The following is a 26984-nucleotide window of genomic DNA, read 5'->3' as shown; positions in this document are numbered from 1 at the left end:
TCCAAAGTCACAGCTTGTCCCTACGACACGTCTACTGTTCCTGGGGATGGTTCTGGACACAGAACAGAGAAAAGTGTTTCTCCCGGAGGAGAAGGCCAAGGAGCTGTCATCTCTAGTCAGAGGCCTCCTAAAACCAAAACAGGTGTCGGTGCATCACTGCACGCGGATCCTGGGAAAAATGGTAGCTTCCTACGAAGCGATTCCATTCGGCAGGTTCCATGCAAGAACTTTTCAGTGGGACCTGTTGGACAAATGGTCCGGATCGCATCTTCAGATGCATCATCTGATAACCCTGTCTCCAAGGACAAGGGTGTCTCTGCTGTGGTGGCTGCAGAGTGCTCATCTTCAGGAGGGCCGCAGATTCGGCATACAGGACTGGGTCCTGGTGACCACGGATGCCAGCCTTCGAGGCTGGGGGGCAGTCACACAGGGAAGAAACTTCCAAGGACTATGGTCAAGTCAGGAGACTTCCCTGCACATAAATATTCTGGAACTAAGGGCCATTTACAATGCCCTAAGTCAGGCAAAACCCCTGCTTCAAAACCAGCCGGTACTGATCCAGTCAGACAACATCACGGCGGTCGCCCATGTAAACCGACAGGGCGGCACGAGAAGCAGGACGGCGATGGCAGAAGCCACAAGGATTCTCAGATGGGCGGAAAATCTCGTGTGGGAAAGGCCACAGGTGGACATGATGGCGTCCCGCCTAAACAAAAAGCTAGAAAAGTATTGCGCCAGGTCAAGAGACCCGCAGGCGATAGCTGTGGACACTCTAGTGACACCGTGGGTGTACCGGTCGGTTTATGTGTTCCCTCCTCATCCTCTCATACCAAAGGTACTGAGGATAATGCGGAGAAGAGGAGTAAGAACTATACTCATTGTTCCGGATTGGCCAAGAAGAGCTTGGTACCCGGAACTTCAAGAAATGATCTCAGAGGACCCATGGCCTCTACCGCTCAGACAAGACCTGCTGCAGCAGGGGCCCTGTCTGTTCCAAGACTTACCGCGGCTGCGTTTGACGACATGGCGGTTGAACACCGGATCCTGAAGGAAAAGGGCATTCCGGAGGAAGTCATTCCTACGCTGATTAAAGCTAGGAAAGAAATAACCGCAAACCATTATCACTGCATATGGCGAAAATATGTTGCGTGGTGTGAGGCCAGGAAGGCCCCAACGGAGGAATTTCAGCTGGGCCGTTTCCTGCACTTCCTACAGTCAGGGGTGACTATGGGCCTTAAATTGGGTTCCATTAAGGTCCAGATTTCGGCTCTATCGATTTTATTCCAGAGAGAACTGGCTTCACTACCTGAAGTTCAAACTTTTGTTAAGGAAGTGCTGCATATTCAGCCCCCTTTTGTGCCTCCAGTGGCACCTTGGGATCTCAACGTGGTGTTGGATTTCCTAAAGTCACATTGGTTTGAGCCACTGAAAACCGTGGATTTGAAATATCTCACGTGGAAAGTGGTCATGTTGTTGGCCTTGGCTTCGGCCAGGCGTGTATCAGAATTGGCGGCTTTGTCATGTAAAAGCCCTTATCTGATTTTCCATATGGATAGGGCAGAATTGAGGACTCGTCCCCAGTTTCTCCCTAAAGTGGTATCAGCTTTTCATCTGAACCAACCTATCGTGGTGCCTGCGGCTACAAAAGACTTGGAGGCTTCCAAGTTGTTGGACGTAGTCAGGGCCCTGAAAATATATGTTTCCAGGACAGCTGGAGTCAGAAAGACTGACTCGCTATTTATCCTGTATGCGCCCAACAAGTTGGGTGCACCTGCTTCAAAGCAGACTATTGCTCGCTGGATCTGTAGTACGATTCAGCTTGCACATTCTGCGGCTGGACTGCCGCATCCTAAATCAGTAAAAGCCCATTCCACGAGGAAGGTGGGCTCTTCTTGGGCGGCTGCCCGAGGGGTCTCGGCTCTTCAACTTTGCCGAGCAGCTACTTGGTCGGGGTCAAACACGTTTGCTAAATTCTACAAGTTTGACACCCTGGCTGAGGAGGACCTAGAGTTTGCCCATTCGGTGCTGCAGCGTCATCCACACTCTCCCGCCCGTTTGGGAGCTTTGGTATAATCCCCATGGTCCTTACGGAGTCCCAGCATCCACTTAGGACGTCAGAGAAAATAAGAATTTACTCACCGGTAATTCTATTTCTCGTAGTCCGTAGTGGATGCTGGGCGCCCATCCCAAGTGCGGATTGTCTGCAATACTTGTATATAGTTATTGCTTAACTAAAGGGTTATTGTTGAGCCATCTGTTGAGAGGCTCAGTTGTTATCATACTGTTAACTGGGTATTGTATCACGAGTTATACGGTGTGATTGGTGTGGCTGGTATGAGTCTTACCCGGGATTCAAAATCCTTCCTTATTGTGTCAGCTCTTCCGGGCACAGTATCCTAACTGAAGTCTGGAGGAGGGTCATGGTGGGAGGAGCCAGTGCACACCAGTTAGACCTAAAGCTTTCTTTATAGTTGTGCCCAGTCTCCTGCGGAGCCGCTATTACCCATGGTCCTTACGGAGTCCCAGCATCCACTACGGACTACGAGAAATAGAATTACCGGTGAGTAAATTCTTATTTTTACACCAGCATCGGGCTCCACTAGCTGGACAGATAATGCCACAGCCGGGGGTCACTTTTATACAGTGCCCTGCGGCCGTGGCATTAAATATCCAACTAGTCACCCCTGGCCGGGGTACCCTGGGGGAGTGGGGACCCCTTCAATCAAGGGGTCCCCCCCCCCAGCCACCCAAGGGCCAGGGGTGAAGCCCGAGGCTGTCCCCCCCATTTATGGGCTGCGGATGGGAGGCTGATAGCCTTGAGTAAAATGACAGAATATTGTTTTTTCCAATAGTATTACAAGTCCCAGCAAGCCTCCCCCGCAAGCTGGTACTTGGAGAACCACAAGTACCAGCATGCGGGAGAAAAATGGGCCCGCTGGTACCTGTAGTACTACTGGAAAAAAAATACCCAAATAAAAACAGGAGACACACACCGTGACAAGTACAACTTTATTACACACTGCCGTCACACATACATACTTACCTATGTTGACACGCCGACTGCCACAGTCTCCGACGATCTGAGGGTACCTGTGAAAAAAATTATACCCACCTGCCAGTGTCCAGAGATAAATCCACGTCTAGAGATAATCCTCGTACTTGGCACAAAAAAAAAACACGAACACCCGAACCACCGGACTGAAAGGGGTCCCATGTTGACACATGAGCACCCTTTCCCCGAATGCCGGGACCCCACGTGACTCCTGTCACTGAGGTCCCTTCAGCCAACCAGGAAGCGCTACTCCGTGGCGCTCACCTGATTGGCTGTGCGCGTCTAAGCTCAGACAGCGCATCGCACAGCTGCCTCCATTACTTTCAATGGTGGGAACTTTGCCGTCAGCGGTGGGGTTACCCGCGGTCAGCCGCTGACCGGCGGGTGACCCCACCGCTAACCGCAAAGTTCCCACCATTGAATATAATGGAGGGAGCTGTGCGATGCGCTGACAGCTCAGACGCGCACAGAGCTAATCAGCAGAGTGTAAGGACGTTGCGCTCGCTGATTGGCTTACGAGACCTTTCAGTGACAGCAGTCACGGGGGGTCTCTCTGCATTCGGGGAAAGGGGTCCCATGTGTCAACATGGGACCCCTTTCAGTCCGCTGGTCGGGTGTTCGTTTTCTTTTTTTGACAAGTACGTGGATTTATCTCTTGACCATGGATCAGGTGAGTATAATTATCTTTTATTTTCAGGTACCCGTGGATTCTACTTGGAGAAGAGGACCGACTGCTTCGTGTCAACATAGGTAAGTATATGTGTGTCGGCAGTGTGTAATAAAGTTGTACTTGTCACGGTGTGTGTCTCCTGTTTTTATTTGGGTATTTTTTTCCCAGTAGTACTACAGGTACCAGCGGGCCCGTTTTTCTCCCGCATGCTGGTACTTGTGGTTCTCCAAGTACCAGCTTGCGGGGGAGGCTTGCTGGGACTTGTAGTACTACTGGAAAAAACAATATTCTTTCAATTTTGACAAAGCTATCAGCCCCCCATCCGCAGCCCTTGGATGGGGGGGACAGCCTCGGGCTTCACCCCTGGCCCTTGGGTGGCTGGGGGGGGACCCCTTGATTGAAGGGGTCCCCACTCCCCCAGGGTACCCTGGCCAGGGGTGACTAGTTGGATATTTAATGCCACGGCCGCAAGGCACTGTATAAAAGTGACCCCCGGCTGTGGCATTATCTGTCCAGCTAGTGGAGCCCGATGCTGGTGTAAAAAATACGGGGGACCCCTACTCTTTTTGTCCCCCGTATTTTTTGCACCAGCACCAGGCGCAGAGCCCGGTGCTGGTTTTAAAAATACGGGGGATCCCCTGTCAATTTCCCCCCCCCCCCGCATTTTTAGAACCAGGACCAGCTCGAAGAGCCCGAGGCTGGTTATGCTTTGGAGGGGGGACCCCACGCCATTTTTTTTCTGAATTTTACCATTCCGTCTAAAAAAATATATATATATATATATATATATTATTTTAAAAAATATATAAATAATACTTGTGCATCCAAAAAAGACAAACCAAGTACCTAATCCCTTCTAATATAAATAGATATGCTATTATCAATAAAAAAAAACATGTTTTAAATTTTTTTTATTAGTTTCACCCACCAAAGTGTGGCGGATTGAAAATGTCGAATTTACTGTCTAAAAGCACTGTTGTCGAATTTCCAAACTTCAATTGAATATACTTTGGTCGAATTGCAGCACTTGTATCATTGCAGAAAAGTCGAATTTGACAAAAGTCGAATTTCAAAAAGTCGAATTTTGAAAGTCCGTTTTTTGGACGGAAAGTACTGAATTGCATTGACGATTTTTTTTTTTGGGCGAAAAAGTCCCGAAATTCGACCGCAATTGCATATACCCCTTAGTGGTTGGATCCCGTCATCTCTCTCTCTCCATCCATCCAAACCCCTTGAGCCGTTAATGGGCTTTTACCAAAAGCCAAAAAGCTCTTGGCAAACAAACACAACATATTCCCAAGGTTTTAAAATACATAGGTTAGAAACTTTGAGCAGATGTACAGTACCTATTTATTTATTTATTACCAGTTATTTATATAGCGCACACATATTCCACAGCTCTTTACAGAGATATTCCTGCCTTACACGATTACAGTGTTCTTGTCACAATATATTGGCTCTTTTTTGCTTTCCTCCCTATTCAGAATAAGCTCTTCTGTAACTGAAAGTATACGCATACACTGTACATGTAATCACATGCATTTTGTATAACTTATGAGTTTATTAAAGGAAATGGTATTTCTCTAACGTCCTAGAGGATGGGGATAGACGGGCTCCGCAGGAGACATGGGCACTTTAAGAAAGTCTTTAGACCTGGGTGTGCACTGGCTCCTCCCTCTATGCCCCTCCTCCAGACCTCAGTTTGATACTGTGCCAAGAGGAGCTGAGCTGGGTGCTTTTCAGTGAGCTCTCCTGAGTTTGCTGATAGAAAGTATTTTGTTAGGTTTTTTTATTTTCAGGGAGCTCTGCTGGCAACAGACTCCCTTCATCGAGGGACTGAGGGGAGAGAAGCAGCCCTACTCTCTGAGTGCAGGTCCTGCTTCTTAGGCTACTGGACACCATTAGCTCCAGAGGGATTGGTACGCAGGATCTCACCCTAGCCGTCTGTCCCAGAGCCGCGCCGCCGCCCCCCTCGCAGAGCCGGAAGATAGAAGCCGGGTGAGTATGAGAAGAAAAGAAGACTTAAGAGGCGGCAGAAGACTTCATGATCTTCACTGAGGTAACGCACAGCACTGCAGCTGTGCGCCATTGCTCCCACACACCTCACATACTCCGGTCACTGTAAGGGTGCAGGGCGCAGGGGGGGGCGCCCTGGGAAGCAATATAAACCTCTTATTTGGCAAAAGGAACATATATACAGCTGGACACTGTATATATGCAGGAGCCCCCGCCAATTTTACACTTTTAGCGGGACAGAAACCCGCCGTCGAGGGGGCGGGGCTTCTCCCTCAGCACTCACCAGCGCCATGTTTTTCTCCACAGCACCGCTGAGAGGAAGCTCCCCGGTATCTCCCCTGCTAGTTATACCACGGTAGAAGAGAGGATTTTAAAGAAGAGGGGGGGCACATAATTCGGCGCAGATAATAACAGCGCTACTGGGTAAACATTCAATTGCTGTGTTTTTTCCTGGGTCATATAGCGCTGGGGTGTGTGCTGGCATACTCTCTCTCTCTGTCTCTCCAAAGGGCCTTGTGGGGGAATTATCTTCAGATGAGCATTCCCTGAGTGTGTGGTGTGTTGGTACGTGTGTGTCGACATGTCTGAGGTAAAAGGCTCTCCTAAGGAGGAGATGGAGCAAATGTGTGTGAGTGGTGTCTCCGTCGACAACGCCGACACCTGATTGGATATGTGAAATTATGTGCTAAGGTAAATTTATTGCACAAAAGATTTGAGAATAGACAGTGAATCTACGCATGTCTGTCCCTATGTCGCAGAGGCCTTCAGGGTCTCACAACGCTCACTATCCAAAATAATAGACACTGGTATCAACACGGAGTCTGACTCCAGTGTCGACTACGATAATGCAAAGTTACAGCCAAAACTGGCAGAAAAGTATTCACTATATGATTATTGTAATAAAAGATGTTTTGCATATCACTGATGACTCATCTGTCCCTGACACGAGGGTACACATGTTTAAGGGGAAGAAAGCTGAGGTAAATTTCCCTCCTCTCATGAAGAAAAAGAGCGGGAATCTCCAGACAAAAGACTGCAGGTTCCCACAAAGAATTCTCAGGGAGTATCCTTTCCCTACTAGGGCCAGGATACGATGGGAATCTTCCCCTAGGGTGGACAAAGCTTGTCACGTTTACCCAAAAGGTAGCGCTGACTTAACAGCTATCCTCAGGGATCCTGCAGATAGCATGCAGTAAAAGTACTTTGAAGTCCATTTACACACATTCTCGTACACTACTCAGACCGGCGATTGTGTCGGCATGGGGTTATAGCGCTGTAGCAGCGTGGACAGATACCTTATCAGCGGAGATTGAAACCCTAGATAAGGATACCATGTTATTGACCCTAGTATATGTGTGTATATATATATATACAGGTTGAGTATCCCATATCCACATATTCCGAAATACGGAATATTCCGAAATACGGACTTTTTTGAGTGAGACTGAGTTAGTGAAATCTTTGTTTTCTGTGGCTCAATGTACTCAAATTTTGTTTAATACACAAAGTTATTAAAAATATTGTATTAAATAACCTTCAGGCTGTGTGTATAAGGTGTATATGAAACATAAATGAATTATGTGAATGTACACACACTTTGTTTAATACACAAAGTTATCAAAAATATTGGCTAAAATGACCTTCAGGCTGTGTGTATAAGGTGTATATGAAACATAAATGCATTCTGTGCTTAGACTTAGGTCCCATCGCCATGATATCTCATTATGGTATGCAATTATTCCAAAATACGGAAAAATCCCATATCCAAAATACCTCTGGTCCCAAGCGTTTTGGATAAGGGATACTCAACCTGTATGTATATATATATATATATATATATATATATATATATATATATATATATATATATATATAAAAGATGCTGTCTTTTATATATATATATATATATATATATATATATTTCTCTGACGTCCTAGTGGATGCTGGGGACTCCGTAAGGACCATGGGGATATAGCGGCTCCGCAGGAGACAGGGCACAATAATAAAAGCTTTAGGATCAGGTGGTGTGCACTGGCTCCTCCCCCTATGACCCTCCTCCAAGCCTCAGTTAGATTTTTGTGCCCGGCCGAGAAGGGTGCAATCTAGGTGGCTCTCCTGAGCTGCTTAGAATAAAAGTTTGTTAGGTTTTTTTCTTTCAGTGAGACCTGCTGGCAACAGGCTCACTGCTACGAGGGACTTAGGGGAGAGAAGTAAACTCACCTGCGTGCAGGATGGATTTGCTTCTTAGGCTACTGGACACCATTAGCTCCAGAGGGAGTCGGAACACAGGTCTCACCCTGGGGTTCGTCCCGGAGCCGTGCCGCCGACCCCCCTTGCAGATGCCGAAGTTGAAGAGGTCCAGAGGTCCAGAAACAGGCGGCAGAAGACTTTCAGTCTTCATAAGGTAGCGCACAGCACTGCAGCTGTGCGCCATTGTTGTCAGCACACTTCACCAACAGTCACCAACTGTCACTGAGGGTGCAGGGCGCTGGGGGGGGCGCCCTGGGCAGCAATGTATAATACCTTTTTATGGCTAAAATACATCACATATAGCCCTTGAGGCTATATGGATGTATTTAACCCCTGCCAGATCTCACAAACTCCGGGAGAAGAGCCCGCCGAAAAGGGGGCGGGGCCTATTCTCCTCAGCACACGGCGCCATTTTCCTGCTCAGCTCTGCTGTGAGGAAGGCTCCCAGGCTCTCCCCTGCACTGCACTACAGAAACAGGGTTAAAACAGAGAGGGGGGGCACTTATTTGGCGATATGATTACATATATAAAAATGCTATAAGGGAAAACACTTGTATAAGGGGTTGTCCCTGTATAATTATAGCGTTTTTGGTGTGTGCTGGCAAACTCTCCCTCTGTCTCCCCAAAGGGCTAGTGGGGTCCTGTCCTCTATCAGAACATTCCCTGTGTGTGTGCTGTGTGTCGGTACGTGTGTGTCGACATGTAGGAGGACGATGTTGGTGAGGAGGCGGAGCAAATTGCCTGTATTGGTGATGTCACTCTCTAGGGAGTCGACACTGGAATGGATGGCTTATTTAGGAATTACGTGATAATGTCAACACGCTGCAAGGTCGGTTGACGACATGAGACGGCCGGCAAACAAATTAGTACCTGTCCAGGCGTCTCAGACACCGTCAGGGGCTTGTAAAAACGCCCATTTACCTCAGTCGGTTGACACAGACACAGACATGGACACTGACTCCAGTGTCGACGGTGAATAAACAAACGTATTTTCCTTTAGGGCCACACGTTTCATGTTAAGGGCAATGAAGGAGGTGTTACATATTTCTGATACTACAAGTACCACAAATAAGGGTATTATGTAGGGTGTGAATAAACTACTTGTAGTTTTTCCTGAATCAGATAAATTAAATGAAGTGTGTGATAATACGTGGGTTTCCTCCGATAGAAAATTATTGGCGGTATACCCTTTCCCGCCAGAAGTTAGGGCGAGTTGGGAAACACACCTTAGGGTGGATAAGGCGCTCACACGCTTATAAAAACAAGGGGCGTTACCGTCTCCAGATACGGCAGCCCTCAAGGAGCCAGCTGATAGGAAGCTGAAAAATATCCTAAAAGTATATACACACATACTGGTGTTATACTACGACCAGCAATCGCCTCAGCCTGGATGTGCAGCGCTGAGGGGGCTTGGTCGGATTTCCTGACTGAAAATATTGATACCCTTGACAGGGACAAGATTTTATTGACTATAGATGCATTTCTATATATGCGAGATGCGCAGAGGGATATTTGCATTCTGGCATCAAGAGTAAATGTGATGTCCATATCTGCCAGACGAAGACACGACAGTGGTCAGGTGATGCAGATTCCAGACGGCACATGGAAGTATTGCCGTATAAAGGGGCGGTCCATCGGACCTGGTGGCCATGGCAACAGCTGAAAAATCCACCTTTTGTTACCCCAAGTCACATCTCAGCAGAAAAGGACACAGTCTTTTCAGTCTCAGTCCTTTCGTCCCCATAAGGGCAGGCGGGCAAAAGGGCCAGTCATATCTGCCCAGGGGTAGAGGAAAGGGAAGAAGACTGCAGCAGGCAGCCCATTCCCAGGAACAGAAGCCCTCCACAGCTTCTGCCAAGTCCGCAGCATGACGCTGGGGCAGTACAAGCGGACTCAGGTGCGGTAGGGGGTCATCTCAAGAGTTTCAGCACGCAGGGGGCTCACTCACAAGTGGACTCCTGGATCCTACACGTAGTATCCCAGGTGTACATTGGAAATTCGAGACGTCTCCCCCTCACAAGTTACTGAAGTCTGCTTTACCAACGTCTCCCTCCGACAGGGAGGCAGTATTGGGAACAATTCACAGGCTGTATTCCCAGCAGGTGATAATCAAAGTACCCCTTCTACAACAAGGGAAGGGGTATTATTCCACACTATATTGTGGTACTGAAGCCAGACGGCTCGGTGAGATCTGAAATATTTGAACACTTACATACAAGCGTTCAAATCAAGATGGAGTCACTCAGAGTAGTGATAGCGAACCAGGAAGAAGGGGACGATATGGTGTCACTGGATATCAGGGACGCTTACCTACATGTCCAAATTTGCCTTCTCACCAAGGGTACCTCAGGTTCGTGGTACAGAACTGTCACTATCAGTTCAGACGCTGCCGTTTGGATTGTCCACGGCACCCCGGGTCTTTACCAAGGTAATGGCCGAAATGATGATTCTTCTTAAAAGAAATATGGACGCTTTCCTGATAAAGGCAAGGTCCAGAGAACAGTTGGAGGTCGGAGTAGCACTATCTTAAGTAGTTCTACGACAGCACGAGTGGATTCTAAATATTCCAAAATCGCAGTTTTTTCCGACGACACGTCTACTGTTCCTAGGGATGATTCTGGACACAGTCCAGAAAAGGATGTTTTCTCCCGGAGAAGAAAGCCAGGGAGTTATCCGAGCTAGTTAGGAACCTCCTAAAACCAGGAAAAGTATCAGTGCATCATTGCACAAGGATCCTGTGAAAAATGGTGGTTTCTTACAAAGCGATCCCATTCGGTAGATTTCACGCAAGAACCTTTCCGTGGGATCTGCTGGAAAAATGGTCCGGATCGCATCTTCAGATGCATCAGCGGATAACCCTGTCTCCAAGGACAAGGGTGTTTCTTCTGCGGTGGCTGCAGAGTGCTCATCTATGAAAGGGCCGCAGATTCGGCATTCAGGACTGGGTCCTGGTGACCACGGATGCCAGCCTGAGTGGCTGGGGAGCAGTCACACAAGGAAAAAATTTCCAGAGAGTGTGATCAAGTCTGGAGACTTCTCTCCACATAAATATACTGGAGCTAAGGGCAATTTACAATGCTCTAAGCTTAGCAAGACCTCTGCTTCAAGGTCAGCCGGTATTGATCCAGTGGGACAACATCACGGCAGTCGCCCACGTAAACAGGGCGGCACAAGAAGCAGGAGGGAAATGGCAGAAACTACAAGGATTCTTCGCTGGGCGAAAAATCATGTGATAACACTCTCAGCAGTGTTAATTCCGGGAGTGGAAAACTGGGAAGCAGACTTCCTCAACAGGCATGACCTCTACCCGGGAGAGTGGGGACTTCATCGGGAAGTCTTCCACATGATTGTAAACCGTTGGGAAAAACCAAAGGTGGACATGATGGCGTCCCACCTGAACAAAAAACTAGACAGATATTGCGCCAGGTCAAGGGACCCTCAGGCAATAGCGGTGGACGCTCTGGTAACACTGTGGGTGTACCAGTCAGAGTATGTGTTCCCTCCTATGCCTCTCATACCAAAAGTACTGAGAATCATAAGAGGGAGATGAGTAAGAACGATACTCGTGGTTCCGGATTGGCCAAGAAGGACTTGGTACCCGAAACTTCAAGAGATGTTCACGGAAGACCCGTGGCCTCTACCTTTAAGAAAGGACCTGCTCCAGCAGGGGCCTTGTCTGTTCCAAGACTTACCGCGGCCGCGTTTGACGGCATGGCGGTTGCACGCCGGATCCTGAAAGGGCATTCCAGATGAAGTCATCCCTACCCTGGTCGAAGACAGGAAGGATGTAACCGCAAAACATTTTCACCGCATTTGGTGAAGATATGTTGCGTGGTGTGAGGCCAAGAAGGCCCCTACAGAGGAATTCCAACTGGGTCGTTTCCTACATTTCCTGAAAACAGGACTGTCTATGGGCCTAAAATTAGGGTCCATTAAGGTTCAAATTTCGGCCCTGTCGAATTTCTTCCAGAAAGAACTGGCTTTAGTGCCTGACGTTCAGATGTTTGTAAAAGGGGTACTGCATATACAGCCTCATTTTGTGCCCCAGTGGCACCTTGGGATCTCAATGTTGTTTTGAGTTTCCTAAAGTCACATTGGTTTGAACCACTCACCACTGTGGACTTAAAATATCTCACATGGAAGGTGACGATGCTATTAGCCCTGGCTTCAGCCAGGCGTGTGTCAGAATTGGCGGCTTTATCATATATAAAGCCCTTACTTAATTTTTCATTCTGACAGGGCAGAATTGAGGACTCGTCCTCAATTTCTCCTTAAGGTGTTTTCTGTTTTTCACATGAACCAACCTATTGTGGTACCTGCGGGTACTAGGGACTTGGAGGACTCCAAGTTACTTGACGTTGTCAGGGCCCTGAAAAATATGTTTCCAGGACGGCTGGAGTCAGAAAATCTGACTCGCTGTTTAGCCTGTATGCACCCAACAAGATGGGTGCTCCTGCTTCTAAGCAGACGATTGCTCGCTGGATTTGTAATACAATTCAGTTTACACATTCTGTGGCAGGCCTGCCACAGCCAAAATCTGTAAAAGCCCATTCCAAAAGGAAGGGGGCTCATCTTGGGCGACTGCCCGAGGGGTCTCGGCTTTACAACTTTGCCGAGCAGTTACTTGGTCAGGGGCAAACACGTTTGCTAAATTCTACAAATTTGATACCCTGGCTGAGGAGGACATGGAGTCTCTCATTCGGTGCTGCAGGGTCATCCGCACTCTCCCGCCCGTTTGGGAGCTTTGGTATAATCCCCATGGTCCTTACGGAGTCCCCAGCATCCACTAGGACGTCAGAGAAAATAAGATTTTACTTACCGATAAATCTATTTCTCGTAGTCCGTAGTGGATGCTGGGCGCCCATCCCAAGTGCGGATTGTCTGCAATACTTGTACATAGTTATTGTTACAAAAATCGGGTTATTCTTGTTGTGAGCCATCTTGTCAGAGGCTCCTTCGTTGTTATCATACTGTTAACTGGGTTCAGATCACAGGTTGTACGGTGTAATTGGGGTGGCTGGTATGAGTCTTACCCGGGATTCAATATCCTTCCTTATTATGCACGCTCGTCCGGGCACAGTATCCTAACTGAGGCTTGGAGGAGGGTCATAGGGGGAGGAGCCAGTGCACACCACCTGATCCTAAAGCTTTTATTATTGTGCCCTGTCTCCTGCGGAGCCGCTATATCCCCATGGTCCTTACGGAGTCCCCAGCATCCACTACGGACTACGAGAAATAGATTTATCGGTAAGTAAAATCTTATTATATATATGAAACAGGAAAAATGTATGAGCGCAAAGGACAAGGAAAAGTTAAAAGTCCCGTGGAACTACAAGTCCCAGGCTGAACAAGAATCAACAGTTTCTCACAGTCACTGACACCCAGTCTCACTGGTCGATTAGTCTTTATCAGTGTGCACCTCTGGGATTTCCAGCTGTCGCTTCCCCACCAGAGACCCGATTCCGAACGGGTAATGATCCTGCCGAGAAATTTTGAAAGAAGCAGGGAGCGCCAATAGTGCATTAAAAGTGTAACAATTTATTTATAACACATCCAAATACGATGATCAAATAAAACCCGTACCATAAAAGGCGGTTAAACCACCGCTTGTATAACCAGCATGAAATTATCCCACAATACAACTCAGCATACGTGAGTCAGTATCCATACGTCAGACCACGCCCATACGCGTTTCGTCATCAGACTTCGTCAGTGGGCTTGGTCTGAAGTCACAATCTCATTATTTAAATACACCCTGCAGCACTCTGATTGGCCTATGCAAGATGTCTTTCAAAATAAATATATATATATATATATATATATATATATATATATATATAGAAATCCAAAGGGGAGCAATGAAAGGCACTCGAGAGGACAAAATACTCAGACAAATAAATGATCCTGTGTCAATGTTTTGGAGCTTACGCCCCTTTATCAAGACATCATGTCTTGATAAAGGGGCGTAAGCTCCGAAACGTTGACACAGGATCATTTATTTGTCTGAGTATTTTGTCCTCTCGAGTGCCTTTCATTGCTCCCCTTTGGATTTCTATGTTTCCGTGGACTATGGCACCGGGGGCTGTTGCGCTATACCGTTTGAGTGCCGGCCGATAAGGGACTTTATATATATATATATATATATATATATATATAGATATATATAGATATATATATAGATAGATATATAGATTTCCAGCAATGACAGCACTCAGAGATTTTTTCAGCAATGAAAGTGTATTAAAGCAATTAAGCTCCGTCCTCAGAATACACACCACAATACAAAAACGAACAAACTTACCCCCTTATGTAGAGACCCACAGCCCCGTGAACACCGTCTCTGTACTTCCGCCGACTCGAGCGTCCCGTCTCCTCGTGCTGCAGGCGCCACATCATATCCGGGAGCCAGCTGAGCGGTTGCCTAGGAAACAACTGCATGCGTGTCAGCTGCAATCAGCGCCACGGAACATCACTGACGGGCTGGCAATAATTGCATGAGGGAGGGATCTATCGGGGGGAAGAGAGAGAGGGAACAACACACATGTTAAAACAAACAAAAAACACACATATAAAAATAGATGAGCACCATACACCTAATATGAAGCAAGAGCTGAATACATGAAAATACTCCACATAAATGTAACCAGACCACTAAAGCCTGCCAGGCCTATATTAGAAAAGAAAAGTTATGGACAACGTAAAGGGTTAGATATACTTTACACTAGAGAGTTCCAATTGATCTTCTCATTAAGACCACCAGGGGAAGTAGTTCCCAATCTGGTGATCCACCGGGCTTCTTTAATTAATAATGTTTTGGCCCTATCCCCTCCCCTAAGTGTCATGGGGACATGGTCAATGATAAAATAACGGAGAGATTCTAATGGATGACCTGCCTTCTTAAAATGTTTGGCCACAGGTTGGTCAACCAGTTTCCCCTCAAGGGTCAACTTGATTGCCGATCTGTGGGCAGCCATCCGTTCCGAAAATTTCCGGATGGTTTGCCCAACATAAAACAGCCCACACGGACAGACAATAATGTATACGACATAGGTCGAAGAGCAGGTAAGAACAAATCTAATGTCATATTTCTTCTGGCCATGGGGGTGCTGAAATGCTTTGCAGTTAAACATAAACTGGCAAGTGGAACAACCAGTGCACCGGTAGCACCCAGGGGCTTTATAATAGACATTCGGAATTTTAGGGGCTCCCATACCCGTAATATCGGTTTTAACAATACGGTCCCTGATATTCCTACCTCTTCTAAAAGCCATCATGGGTGCGGATTGCTTAAGACTCTTAAGATCTGGATCAGTAGCGACTATAGGCCAAAGGGCCCTAGTCGCACGTCTCATGATAGGATTAGAGGTAGAAAAATCACAGGGAAATGGAATCCTGGATTTGCGCTTCCTGCTAACAGGGACCAAAAGCGATTGTCTGGGCATCAGTAGGACCTCATCTTTTTGGGCCAATAGGCACTGTTTGTCATAGCCACGAGCCAGAAATTTAGATATAAGGACATCTAGTTCCCTGTTAAGGACTAAAGGATCACTAATGATCCGAGCTAGACACATCATCTGTGAACGTGGTAAACCTTTTTTGAGCGCTTCTGGATGGAAACTAGAGGACGTCAAGAGGGTATTCCTGTCAGTAGACTTATGGAACACATTGGTACTTAATGTACCATTATTAACCTTAATTGCTACATCCAGGAAATGTGCCTCACTGGTGCTGCAAGAAAAAGTAAATTTAATGGGAGAGTCACCAGACTCTATGGTAGCCATCAAGTCTCTAAAAGCATTTTCGCCCCCAGTCCATAACAGAAAGATATCATCAATATAGCGACAGTATAATAAAATACTGTCGCTAATATTGTGATCAGAAAAAAATATCTTTTTTTCTTGTGTAAACATATATACATTTGCGTACGACGGGGCCACCGGGGACCCCATCGCACATCCCCTCAGTTGTAAGTAGAAACTACCGTCAAACAAAAAATAATTACGACGGAGAGTCAATTCTAACAAGGTCAGAAAAAGATCATGGTTAAACACATCTGTGGAAAGAAACATGTTTAAAAACGAAGACATAGCAGCCAATCCCTCTACGTGAGGAATCACAGTATATAGACTGCAAACGTCTAAACAACAGAGACTGGATGAAAATAAATATATATATATATATATATATATATATATATATATATATATAAAAAAAACATGCCCAAAGAGACATTAGTCTACTGGGTTCTAGAGTCGATGCTATGTCGATTTCTGCTAGACGTGTCCTGTGGAACATGCAATGGACAGGTGATGCCGACTAAAAGAGGCATATGGAAGGTTTACCTTACAAGGCTGAGGAATTGTGTGGAGAAGGGCTCTCGGACCTGGTCTCCACAGCTATAGCTGGTAATTCTGATCTTTTGCCTTATATTCCCGCACAGCCTAAGAAAGCACGACATTATCAAATGCAGTCCTTTCGGTCGCAGAATAACAAGAAAGTATGAGGAGCGTCCTTTCTTACCAGAGGTAAGGGCACAGCTAGTTCCCATTAACAGAAGTCCGCCCCGGCCTCTACTACATCCACCGCATGACGCTGGAGCTCCGCTAAGGGAGTCCGTCCCAGTGGGAGCACGTCTTCGACTCTTCAGCCACATCTGAGTTCACTCACAGGTGGATCCCGGGGCAATTAAAATTGTTTCTCAGGGTTACAAGCTGGAATTCGAAAGGTGCCTCCTCGCCGGTTTTTCCTTACCGGACCTACCGGCTTCTCCCACAGAGAGAGAGATAATATTAAATACAATTCACACATTGTATCTCCAACAGCTGGTGCTCAACGTTCCCCTCCTGCAACAAGGAAGGCGATATGACTCAACCTTGGCTGTAGTCCCGAAACCGTACGGTTCGGTCAGACTTATTTTAAAATTAAAATCTCTGAACCTATACGGGAAAAGGTTCAAATTTAAAGTGGGATCGCCCAGAGCGATCATCGCCAGCCTGGAAGGGGGGGGATTTGATGGTGTATCTAGACATAAAGGCTGCATACCTTCATGTTCCCATTTATCCACCCCATCAGGCGTACCTGACAATTGCGGTACAGGATTGTCATTACCAATTTCAGGGTAATTGGCGGAAATAATGGTGCTCCTACGCAAGCAAGGAGTCACAGTTATCCCATACTTGGACGATCTCCTAATAAGGGCAGTTGTTGAACAGCGTGTCACTTTCGCTGAAGGTGTCACAGCAACACGGCTGGTTTCTCAATTTCCAGAGGTCACTGTTGGTTCCTATAACTCAAAAAGAAAAAACAGAAGACTGCTTCTACAGCGCCTCAATTGCAGGAGGCTAATAATCAAATTACCCTGATACATGCGCGGCTGAAAAACACTATGTGGGTGTTTGGTTGGAGAATATAGAAACAGACAAAATCAGCTGCGCAAAGTATCAGGGAAAGGACAGTACAATTTTAGGAGAACCGATGTATGTATATAAATTGATTTATTAATGAAAAAGCATAAAATAGCAGTAAAAGATGACATAAAATTGTTGGATATAAAAAGGCACACCTTGACTAAGTTTATCCGTTTAAACAGACACCAAATTGTGTCGGTTCTCTATATGGAAGTCCACAAAAGGAAATAAAGTCCAGCTGTTTGTTGGAAAGCAATAGATGGTAATAGCCGTAATATTAATACTGGAAGTGAATGATCAGTGCAGTAGACATCCCATAATAATAAATTGGGGGAGTGATCCAGTGTTATTTATTGTTCAATTACCTCTCCTTAGGTGGGCTGGTCCAAAGCCGAGCGTCCTCGGCGATGTGTCCTGCAATGCCCACTGTGCGAATGCCGCAGGGGAGAGGGAGCCGTGGATTCACTGTAAAGTGTATGCCGTGTGCTGGTTTATCCGGTTGACGAGGAGCCGTATGTTGATACGGGCGGCTCGAGAATTCAGATCCGCGGCTATTCTGGGATCTCTGTGGAGATGAAGGACGGCTTGCGGGGAGAACAAACCCGCTAATGCTTTCAAATCGGATACCTCGGCAGGTGTGCAGACAGGAGGCGTGGCCTAACTAGTTTCGTCACGTGACCCGTGACTTTCTCAAAGGTTCCTATAACTCGTCTGCCCTTCTTGGGTATGATTCTGGATACAGACCAGAAATGGGTTTAACTTCAGATAGAGAAGGCTCAGGAACTCATGACTCTAGTCAGGGACCTATTGAAACCAAGACAGGTGTCAGTGCATCACTGCACTCGAGTCCTGGGAAAAAGATTCCCTTCGGCAGGTTTCATGCGAGGACTTCAAATGGGACCTACTGGACAAGTGGTCCGGGTCACATCTACAGATTCATTAGTTGATCACCTTATCCCCCAGGGCCAGGGTATCTCCTGTGGTGGCTGCAGAGTGCTCACCTTCTAGAGGGCCGCAGATTCGGCATTCAGGACTGGATCCTGGTGACCACGGACGCGAGCCTCCGAGGCTGGGGAGCAGTCACACAGGGAAGAAATTTCCAAGGTCTTTGGTCAAGTCAAGAGACTTGTCTTCATATCAACATATTGGAACTAAGGGCCATATACAATGCCCTACGTCAAGCGGAAACCTTTCTTCGCGACCAACCGGTTCTGATCCAGTCAGACAACGTCACCGCAGTAGCTCATGTAAACCGCCAAGGCGGCACAAGGAGCAGAGTGGCGATGGCGGAAGCCAACATAATTCTTCGCTGGGCGGAGAATCATGTAAAAGCACTGTCAACCGTGTTCATTCCGGAAGTGAACAACTGGGAAGCAGACTTCCTCACCAGACATACGTCCTGGAGAGTGGAGACTTCATCAGGAAATCTTCGCACAGATTGCAGTTCGGTGGGGACTGCCACAGATAGACATGATGGCGTCCCGCCTCAACAAAAAGCTGCAGAGTTATTGCGCCTGGTCAAGAGACCCTCAGGCAGTAGCGGTAGACGCCCTAGTGACACCACGGGTGTTCCAGTCAGTCTATGTATTTCCTCCTCTTCTTCTCATTCCCAAGGGTTGAGAATAAGAAGGATCTGCAGGAAATGCTTACAGAAGATCCGTGGCCTCTTCCGCTGAGGCAGGACCTGTTGCAACAGGGCCCATGTCTGTTCCAAGACTTACCGCGGCTGCGTTTGACGGCATGGCGGTTGAACGCCGGATCCTAGCGGAAAGGGGCATTCCGGATGAGGTCATTCCTACGCTGACGTATATGGCGAAAATATGTTTCTTGTGAGGCCAGGAATGCTCCTACGTAAGAATTCCATCTGGGCTGTTTCCTTCACTTCCTACAAACTGGAGTGAATTTGGGCCTAAAACTTAGGCTCCATTAAGGTTCAGATTTCGGCCCTATCCATTTTCTTTCAAAAAGAATTGGCTTCTCTCCCAGAAGTTCAGACTTTTGTGAAGGGAGTGCTGCATTTTCAGCCTCCTTTTGTACCTCTGGTGGAGCCCTGGGACCTTAACTTGGTGTTAAGTTTCCTTAAGTCACATTGGTTTGAACCACCTAAAACGGTAGAGTTAAAATATCTCACTGGGAAGGTGGCCATGTTATTAGCCTTGGCTTCGGCTAGGCAAGTGTCGGAATTGGCGGCTTTGTCTCATAAAAGCCCCTATCTGGTTTTCCATGTCGATAGAGCGGAGTTGCGGACACGTCCTCAATTCCTGCCTAAGGTGGTATCATCCTTTCATATGAACCAGCCTATTGTGGTGCCTGTGGCTACGCGTGACTTGGAGGACTCCAAGTCCCTAGTTGTGGTCAGGGCTTTGAAAATTTACGTAGCCAGAACGGCTAGAGTCAGAAAAACAGAATCACTGTTTGTCCTGTATGCTGCCAACAAGCTTGGCGCTCCTGCTTCAAAGCAGACTATTGCCCGCTGGATTTGTAACACCATTCAGCAGGCTCATTCTACGGCTGGATTGCCGTTGCCTAAATCGGTTAGGGCCCATTCCACTACGAAGGTGGGCTCTTCTTGGGCGGCTGCCCGAGGGGTCTCGGCATTACAGTTGTGCCGAGCTGCTACTTGGTCAGGTTCAAACACTTTTGCTAAGTTCTACAAGTTTGAAACCCTGGCTGAGGAGGACCTCTTGTTTGCTCAATCGGTGCTGCAGAGTCATCCGCACTCTCCCGCCCGTTTGGGAGCTTTGGTATAATCCCCATGGTCCTTACGGAGTCCCCAGCATCCTCTAGGACGTTAGAGAAAATAAGATTTTAAACCTACCGGTAAATCTTTTTCTCGTAGTCCGTAGAGGATGCTGGGCGCCCGTCCCAAGTGCGTACTACTTCTGCAATACTTGTATATAGTTATTGCTTCAATAAGGGTTATATTATAGTTGCATCGGTCTTGAACTGATGATATGTTGTGTTCATACTGTTAACTGGGTAGTTTTCACAAGTTATACGGTGTGGCTGGTATGAATCTTGCCCTTGGATTAACAAAATCCTTTCCTCGTACTGTCCATCTCCTCTGGGCACAGTTTCTCTAACTGAGGTCTGGAGGAGGGGCATAGAGGGAGGAGCCAGTGCACACCCAGGTCTAAAGACTTTCTTAAAGTGCCCATGTCTCCTGCAGAGCCCGTCTATCCCTTTGATCCTTACGGAGTCCCCAGCATCCTCTACGGACTACGAGAAAAAGATTTACCGGTAGGTTTAAAAAATTTTACATCTAGTAATTTTGTTTTCTTTTTATCTAATGCTGGGTTCACACTTGGTGATACATATCACTCCTGCAGTCGATAAATGATAAATATCGTTTGGCTCATTGGCTGGTATTTATACCCCATGTTGTTCACAGATATTGCTTCCGTTGTGCAGCACTGTGTGTGTGCTGACGTCAGACCAACCAAATGACCCATATGCTGGCCGCAGGAACCAAAGACACGACGTCACCACTGATTCCTGTTGCCAGAGTTATTGGTCAGCCAATTGATGTATACTATTGAACACTGTAACGTAGTATTTCGTATGCAGATGCAGATACAGCTGCAGTCGCACACAGAAGATAGTCATGCTGCATATCATTTTAATCAACAGAGTCTGTTTGTGCAACCTATTTGCATAACGATGTGAATAAGCTGCATTTTCAGGGTAAAAATACGCTTGGTGCTGGCCAAGCAGCAAGTGGGGTGGTAGCTCCTTGTGTGCAGTGACTCATTACGTACCTAGCCTAGGTGAGGAGGAACGCAACTGTATCTTTTCAGAAATCAAAGCCTGCAATTTTCTCAAGCAACACGGAAATGTGTTTATTAAGTTATAGACCATTTCCCATGGGTCTTTTCATGGGTCGTCCTGTTGGACGTGCTGCATGGCCAATGGGATCACCCAAATGCTGCGGGCAACAATACATTGTGCCGTCATCCACTACATCATGCATTGTGTACAGACAGCGCGATGTATCATGCAGTTGCATCATGCCATCGGCAGGTACACACATTATTTAGTGTCTACATAGTATTATATCCAGAATTCAAAATACCCACATTTTTGGGTCCCCTACTGAGATAATGACATATATATTATGTGTATATATAGATATAGTGTGTGTGTGTGTGTGTGTGTGTGTGTGTGTGTGTGTGTGTAATATATATATATATATATGTGTGTGTGTGTGTGTGTCATTATCTAAGAAATAGGGGAATCAAAAATGTGTGATTTTGGGTAAGGGGCACTCAACCTTTACTGCACAGAATGCACTTAATTTAATGCACAGCTTTTGATTTGCAGAGGTAGAGAACATTTTCTTCATAGTGTGCTGTTTCTGGAGAACGTTAAAAAAGCTCTAAGTTTTACTTTTTTAAATATTTTTTTATTGTTTGAAGGGATAAAATGGTACCTGAACGCGTCGAGAAGTACTGCATCCAGTTTATCTATGTGACAGAGAAGGTTACTGCAATTTACAGTGAGCAGGTTTGTCAAAGTTTAATTTTGTACACTTGTTTAGTGCAAGCCCTATTGCCTTATAAGTAAACTGCTGAACTGCTTACTAATAAAGCTTTTAATTTTTCTGTGTTTTCGTTATTTAAGTTTTTAATAGATGTTGTTGCAAATAAACCTGTGAAGTTGGTTCCGCTGCCACAGCCTGCCACCCCAACCGTGTCTAATGAAAAGGACGAAGCTGGTCGTACTTTGGTCAGGAATCTATGGCTCAAGACTGTGGTTACGTTTTTTTCCTACTCTAGATTCTCTATGCTCTCCTAATAACTATATTTACAATTATTTTTAAAACTATCTTAAAATTAGAAGAATCCAATATCAAAAATAGTCACAAGGGCAGCAATACAAGTGCCAGGAGCAATTTAATATTAATTTCTCTTACGTCCTAAAGGATGCTGGAGTCCATTTTAGTACCATGGGGTATAGACGGTTCCGAAGGAGCCTTCGGCACTTTAATACTTTTCAACAGTGTGAACTGGCTCCTCCCTCTATGCCCCTCCTCCAGACCTCAGTTTAGAAAATGTGCCCGGGAGACTGGCTGCACATCAGTGAAGCTCTACTGAGTTTGACTGAAAAAGACTTTGTTAGGTTTTTTATTTTACAGGGAACCTGCTGGCAACAGCTTCCCTGCTTCGTGGGACTTAGAGGGGAAAGTAGGAACCAACTTCTCAGTTAGTTTAATTGCTCTGCTTCCGCTGACAGGACACCATTAGCTCCTGAAGGGTACTGAACACAGCCCTTACCTGGCTGCTGCTCACTCCCACAGCACTGCCGCCACCCCCTAACAGAGCCAGAAGTCAGAAGGCTGGTGAGTATTAACCGGAGACCTGCAGAGACGGGCCCTCCAGTCATCATGGCGGCATAAAGGTACCAGCGCAGCGCGGAATGCTGCGCAGCAACATGTCTCTCAGCACAGGGTGCAGGGCGCGCGTGGGGGGGCACTCTCTGAGGGACATGATAAATCCTTACTCTCACTGGCAAAATGTACATACATGTGAGCCACTGATGTACACTACTAGTATAAATATTAATGTGGCTGAACCGCGCCATTACAGGGGGCGGGGCTTCACCTCAGAATTGCTTATAACACTCATTTGGCGCCATTTTCTCCTCACAGAGACGCTGGAGCGCTGATCCTACAGGCTGCTTCTCCTCACACATTGCTGATACAAGTATCAGGGTGTTATAGAAGGGGAGGGGAGCACATAATTTATTGAAGTCTGCGGGCTTCACATTGGCTAAAAAGTGCTGTTTTGGTATATATGTATATATGTGGTGTGGACTGGCAATCCCCTCTGGGTCTCTCTGACAGACTTTAGGTAAATCTGTCCCCAATAGCTCCCCTGTGTGTGTGAGTGGTGTGACTGTACACGTGTGTAACAGGTCTAGAGAAAGTACTTTCCCAGAGGAAACCATTTTGGAGGCACAAGAGTCTGAACAACAGACAAAGCAAGACAGTCTGTGGAGTATGCTCTGTTTGCTGATTCCTCCACGTCACCCATTCGGTACCCCTCCTGTTCCCAGAAAAGGTCTCTGACCCAAATTATGCAAAGGGACACTGACACAGATTCCGACACTGAAGTTGACACTGGAGATTTGAGGGGGGTAGATCCCAAACTGGCTAAGAGCATTCAATGTATGATAGTCACTATAAAAGAGGTGTTGGAATTTCCTGACACAACACCTCCACCTGAGGAAAAAGATTATTTTAAATTAAATAAAAAATAGGTGGTGACTTTTCCTCCACCTAAAGATAGCATACCCTTTCCCTGAAGAGGATAGGTGTAAGTGGGAGTCACCCCCAATGATAGACACCTCAGTCTCTTGGTTGCCAAAGAAAATAATTTTACCTGCCCCAGGGTCAGCTTCATTAAAAGAACCTGCTGACCGCAAATTAGAGACGACTTTAAAGTCCATCTATGTTGCTACGGGTACGTTACTCAGGCCCGCGATTGCTTCTGCGTGGGTAGGTAACGCAGTGAAAAAGTGGGCAGACAATTTAATTGTTAATATTGACACGGTCGATAAAGATGATAAGATGCAAATTCTAGGTCATATTAAAGATTCTGCAGGTTACTTGGTTGAGGCTATGAAAGACATAGGCTTACTGGGCTCAAGGGCCTCTACTATGGCGATTTCAGCCGCAGGGCGCTCTGGATCCGCCAATGGAATACTGATGCTGAATACAAAAGAAATATTGGGTGCTCCCCTTCAATGGTCAGGCCCTCTTTGGAAACTAGATGCCATGATATCAACTACTACATCTGGCAAGTTAGCATTTCTGCTGTCGGCAGCTACACCGGCTAAAAAAATAAAAAATAAAAATTATATCATTCTCATACTATGCAGTCCTTTTGGCCCAACAAATACAAAAAGGCTAAGAGTACCCCTTTTGTCACAGGAAAAGGGAGAGGAAAAGGTAGAAAATTTACAACACTGTCAAGCTCCCAGGAGCAAAAGTCAGCAACTACTTCTGCAAAAGTCACAGCATGACGCTGGGGCTCCTCTGTGGGAGTACGATCGGGTGGGAGCACGTCTTTTGTATTTCAGCCAGGTCTGCCTTCACTCAGACCTGGATCCTTGGATATTACAGATAGTATTCCAAGGTTACAGGTTGGAATTTCAGGACCTTCCCCATGCCGATTTTTTCAAATCAGCCTTGCTGAGGACGGCACAAATGTCCTGAACGCAATACACAAATTATGTCAAGACAAAATAATTGCCTTGGTTCCTGACGAACAAAGAAACCAAGGTTTTTATTCAAGCCTGTTTGTGGTGCCGAAGCCGGATGGCTCGGTCAGACCGATTTTAAACCTAAAATACGTGAATCTTTATTTGAAAAGGTTTAAATTCAAGATGGATTCCTTGAGCAGTGATTTCCAGCTTGGAAGAAAAGGAATTTCTGGTGTCGGTGGACATCAAGGATGCTTACTTGCATGTCCCCATTTACCCGCCACATCACGCATACCTGAGGTTTGCGGTTCAGGATTGCCACTACCAATTCCAGACATTATCGTTTGGGCTCTTCACGGCTCAGAGAATATTCACCAAGGGGATGGCGGAAATGATGGTTCTCCTTCGCAAACAAGGAGTCAACATAATTCCATAATTGGACGGTTGGATCATGAACTTTACAAAATCGCAGTTCGAACCATCAATGAGATTATCATTTTTGGGAATGATACTTGACACCGAGATACAGAGAGTATTTCTACTGGTGGAAAAGGCTCAGGACATCCAGAGCATGGCCAAACAATGTTTGAGACCAAGAACAGTATCAATTCATCAGTGCATTCGCCTGTTGGGGAAAATGGTAGCAGCTTACGAGGCGCTACAATATGGCCATTTCCATGCCAGGGTCTTCCAGTTGGACCTACTGGACAAGTGGTCAGGGTCGCATCTCCACATGCATCAAAGGATAATCTTGTCGGCGACAGCCAGAATTTCGCTCCTGTGGTGGCTACAAATTTCTCACCTCCTGGAGGGACGCAGGTTCGGGATTCAGGCCTGGATCCTGGTGACCACAGATGCAAGTCTCCGAGGATGGGGAGCAGTCACGCAAGGCGAAAGCTTCCAAGGAAGAGGGTCAAGTTAAGAAACTCACCTTCACATAAACATTCTGGAGTTAAGAGCTGTGTACAACAGTCTTCATAAAATGGCACACCTTCTTCAAGGTCGTCACATACAGATCCAGTCAGACAATGTAACGGCAGTAGCTTACATAAACCATTGAGGCGGAACAAAAAGCAGAGCAACAGTGGCAGAGGTGACAAAGATACTCCTCTGGGCAGAAAGACATGCAAAAGCTCTGTCTGCAATTTTCATTCCCGGAGTAGACAACTGGGAAGCAGACTTCCTCAGCAGACACGATCTCCATCCAGGAGAATGGGGCCTCCACCAAGAAGTCTTTGCGGAGGTGGCAAGTCGTTGGGGTGTTCCTCAAGTGGATATGATGGCATCACGCCGCAACAAGAAGCTTCAGAAATATTGTTCCAGGTCAAGAGACCCACAAGCAATAGCGATAGATGCACTGGTGACCCAGTGAGTGTTTCGGTCGGTGTATCTGTTCCCTCCACTTCCACTTACTCCAAAAGTTCTCAAGATCATTAGAAGAACAGGAGTTTGCTCCGGACTGACCAAGGAGGGCTTGGTATCCAGATCTTCAAGAGTTATCAATGGAAGATCCTCGGCCTCTACCTCTTCGTGAGGACCTGTTTCAGCAGGGGCCGTTAGTTTATCAGGACTTACCACGGTTGCGTTTGACGGCATGGCTGTTGAGCGCCAGATCCTAGCCCGTAAGGGTATTCCTAGTGAAGTAATTCCCACACTTATTCTGGCCAGGAAAGGGGTAACGTCCAAACATTACCAGCGTATTTGGAGAAAATATGTATTTTGGTGTGTAACCAAGAAGTCTCCTACGGTGGAGTTTCAATTAGGACGACTTCTCCTATTTCTACAGGCAGGTGTGGATGCTAGATTGAGATTAGGATCTATCAAGGTTCAGATTTCGGCCTTGTTAGTTTTCTTTCAGAAACAACTGACTTCTCTCCTCTTCCTGAGGTCCAGACGTTCGTGAAATGGGTTCTGCGCATCCAACCTCCCTTTGTGCCTCCTGCGGCACCATGGTATCTTAATGTGGTGTTGCAGTTCCTTAAATCGGACTGTTTTGAGCCTATGCAAGAGGTGGAGTTAAAGTTCTCACTTGAAAAGTGGTCATGCTGTTGGTCTTGGCTTCAGGCAGACGAGTGTCTGAGTTAGGAGCTCTGTCACAGAGTCCTTAATTGATATTTCATTAAGATAGGGCTGAACTGAGAACACATCAGCACTTTCTTCCGAAGGTTGCATCTTCTTTTCATATCAACCAACCAATGGTGGTGCCAGTTGCTTCTGGCACTTCAGCTGTCTCAAGGTCCTTGGATGTCGTCAGAGGGTTGAGGTCTTATGTTGCAAGAATAGCTAGGATAAGGAAAACAGAATCTTTGTTTGTCCTCTATGACCCCAACAAGTTTGGGGGTCCTTCTTCTAAGCAGACTATTGCGCGCTGAATCAGGGGTACCAT

At 46.5% G+C, this 26984-nt stretch overlaps 1 protein-coding gene across 1 annotated transcript in view; it reads left to right on the top strand.

Moving 5' to 3' along the window:
- The window catches only part of SMCHD1 (structural maintenance of chromosomes flexible hinge domain containing 1), an 838152-nt gene that overhangs the window by 702285 nt on the left and 108883 nt on the right, over nucleotides 1-26984 (top strand). The window contains exons 35-36 of the mRNA XM_063923554.1: nucleotides 21811-21898; nucleotides 22016-22147. Of these exons, the coding sequence (XP_063779624.1) occupies nucleotides 21811-21898; nucleotides 22016-22147 (220 nt within the window). The remainder of the gene's footprint in view (nucleotides 1-21810; nucleotides 21899-22015; nucleotides 22148-26984) is intronic.

This window comes from Pseudophryne corroboree, chromosome 5, assembly GCF_028390025.1.
Source record: "Pseudophryne corroboree isolate aPseCor3 chromosome 5, aPseCor3.hap2, whole genome shotgun sequence".
Taxonomy (NCBI): Eukaryota; Metazoa; Chordata; class Amphibia; order Anura; family Myobatrachidae; genus Pseudophryne; species Pseudophryne corroboree.
Note: the sequence above shows the minus strand (reverse complement) of the source record. Positions and strands in the feature narration are given on the sequence as shown.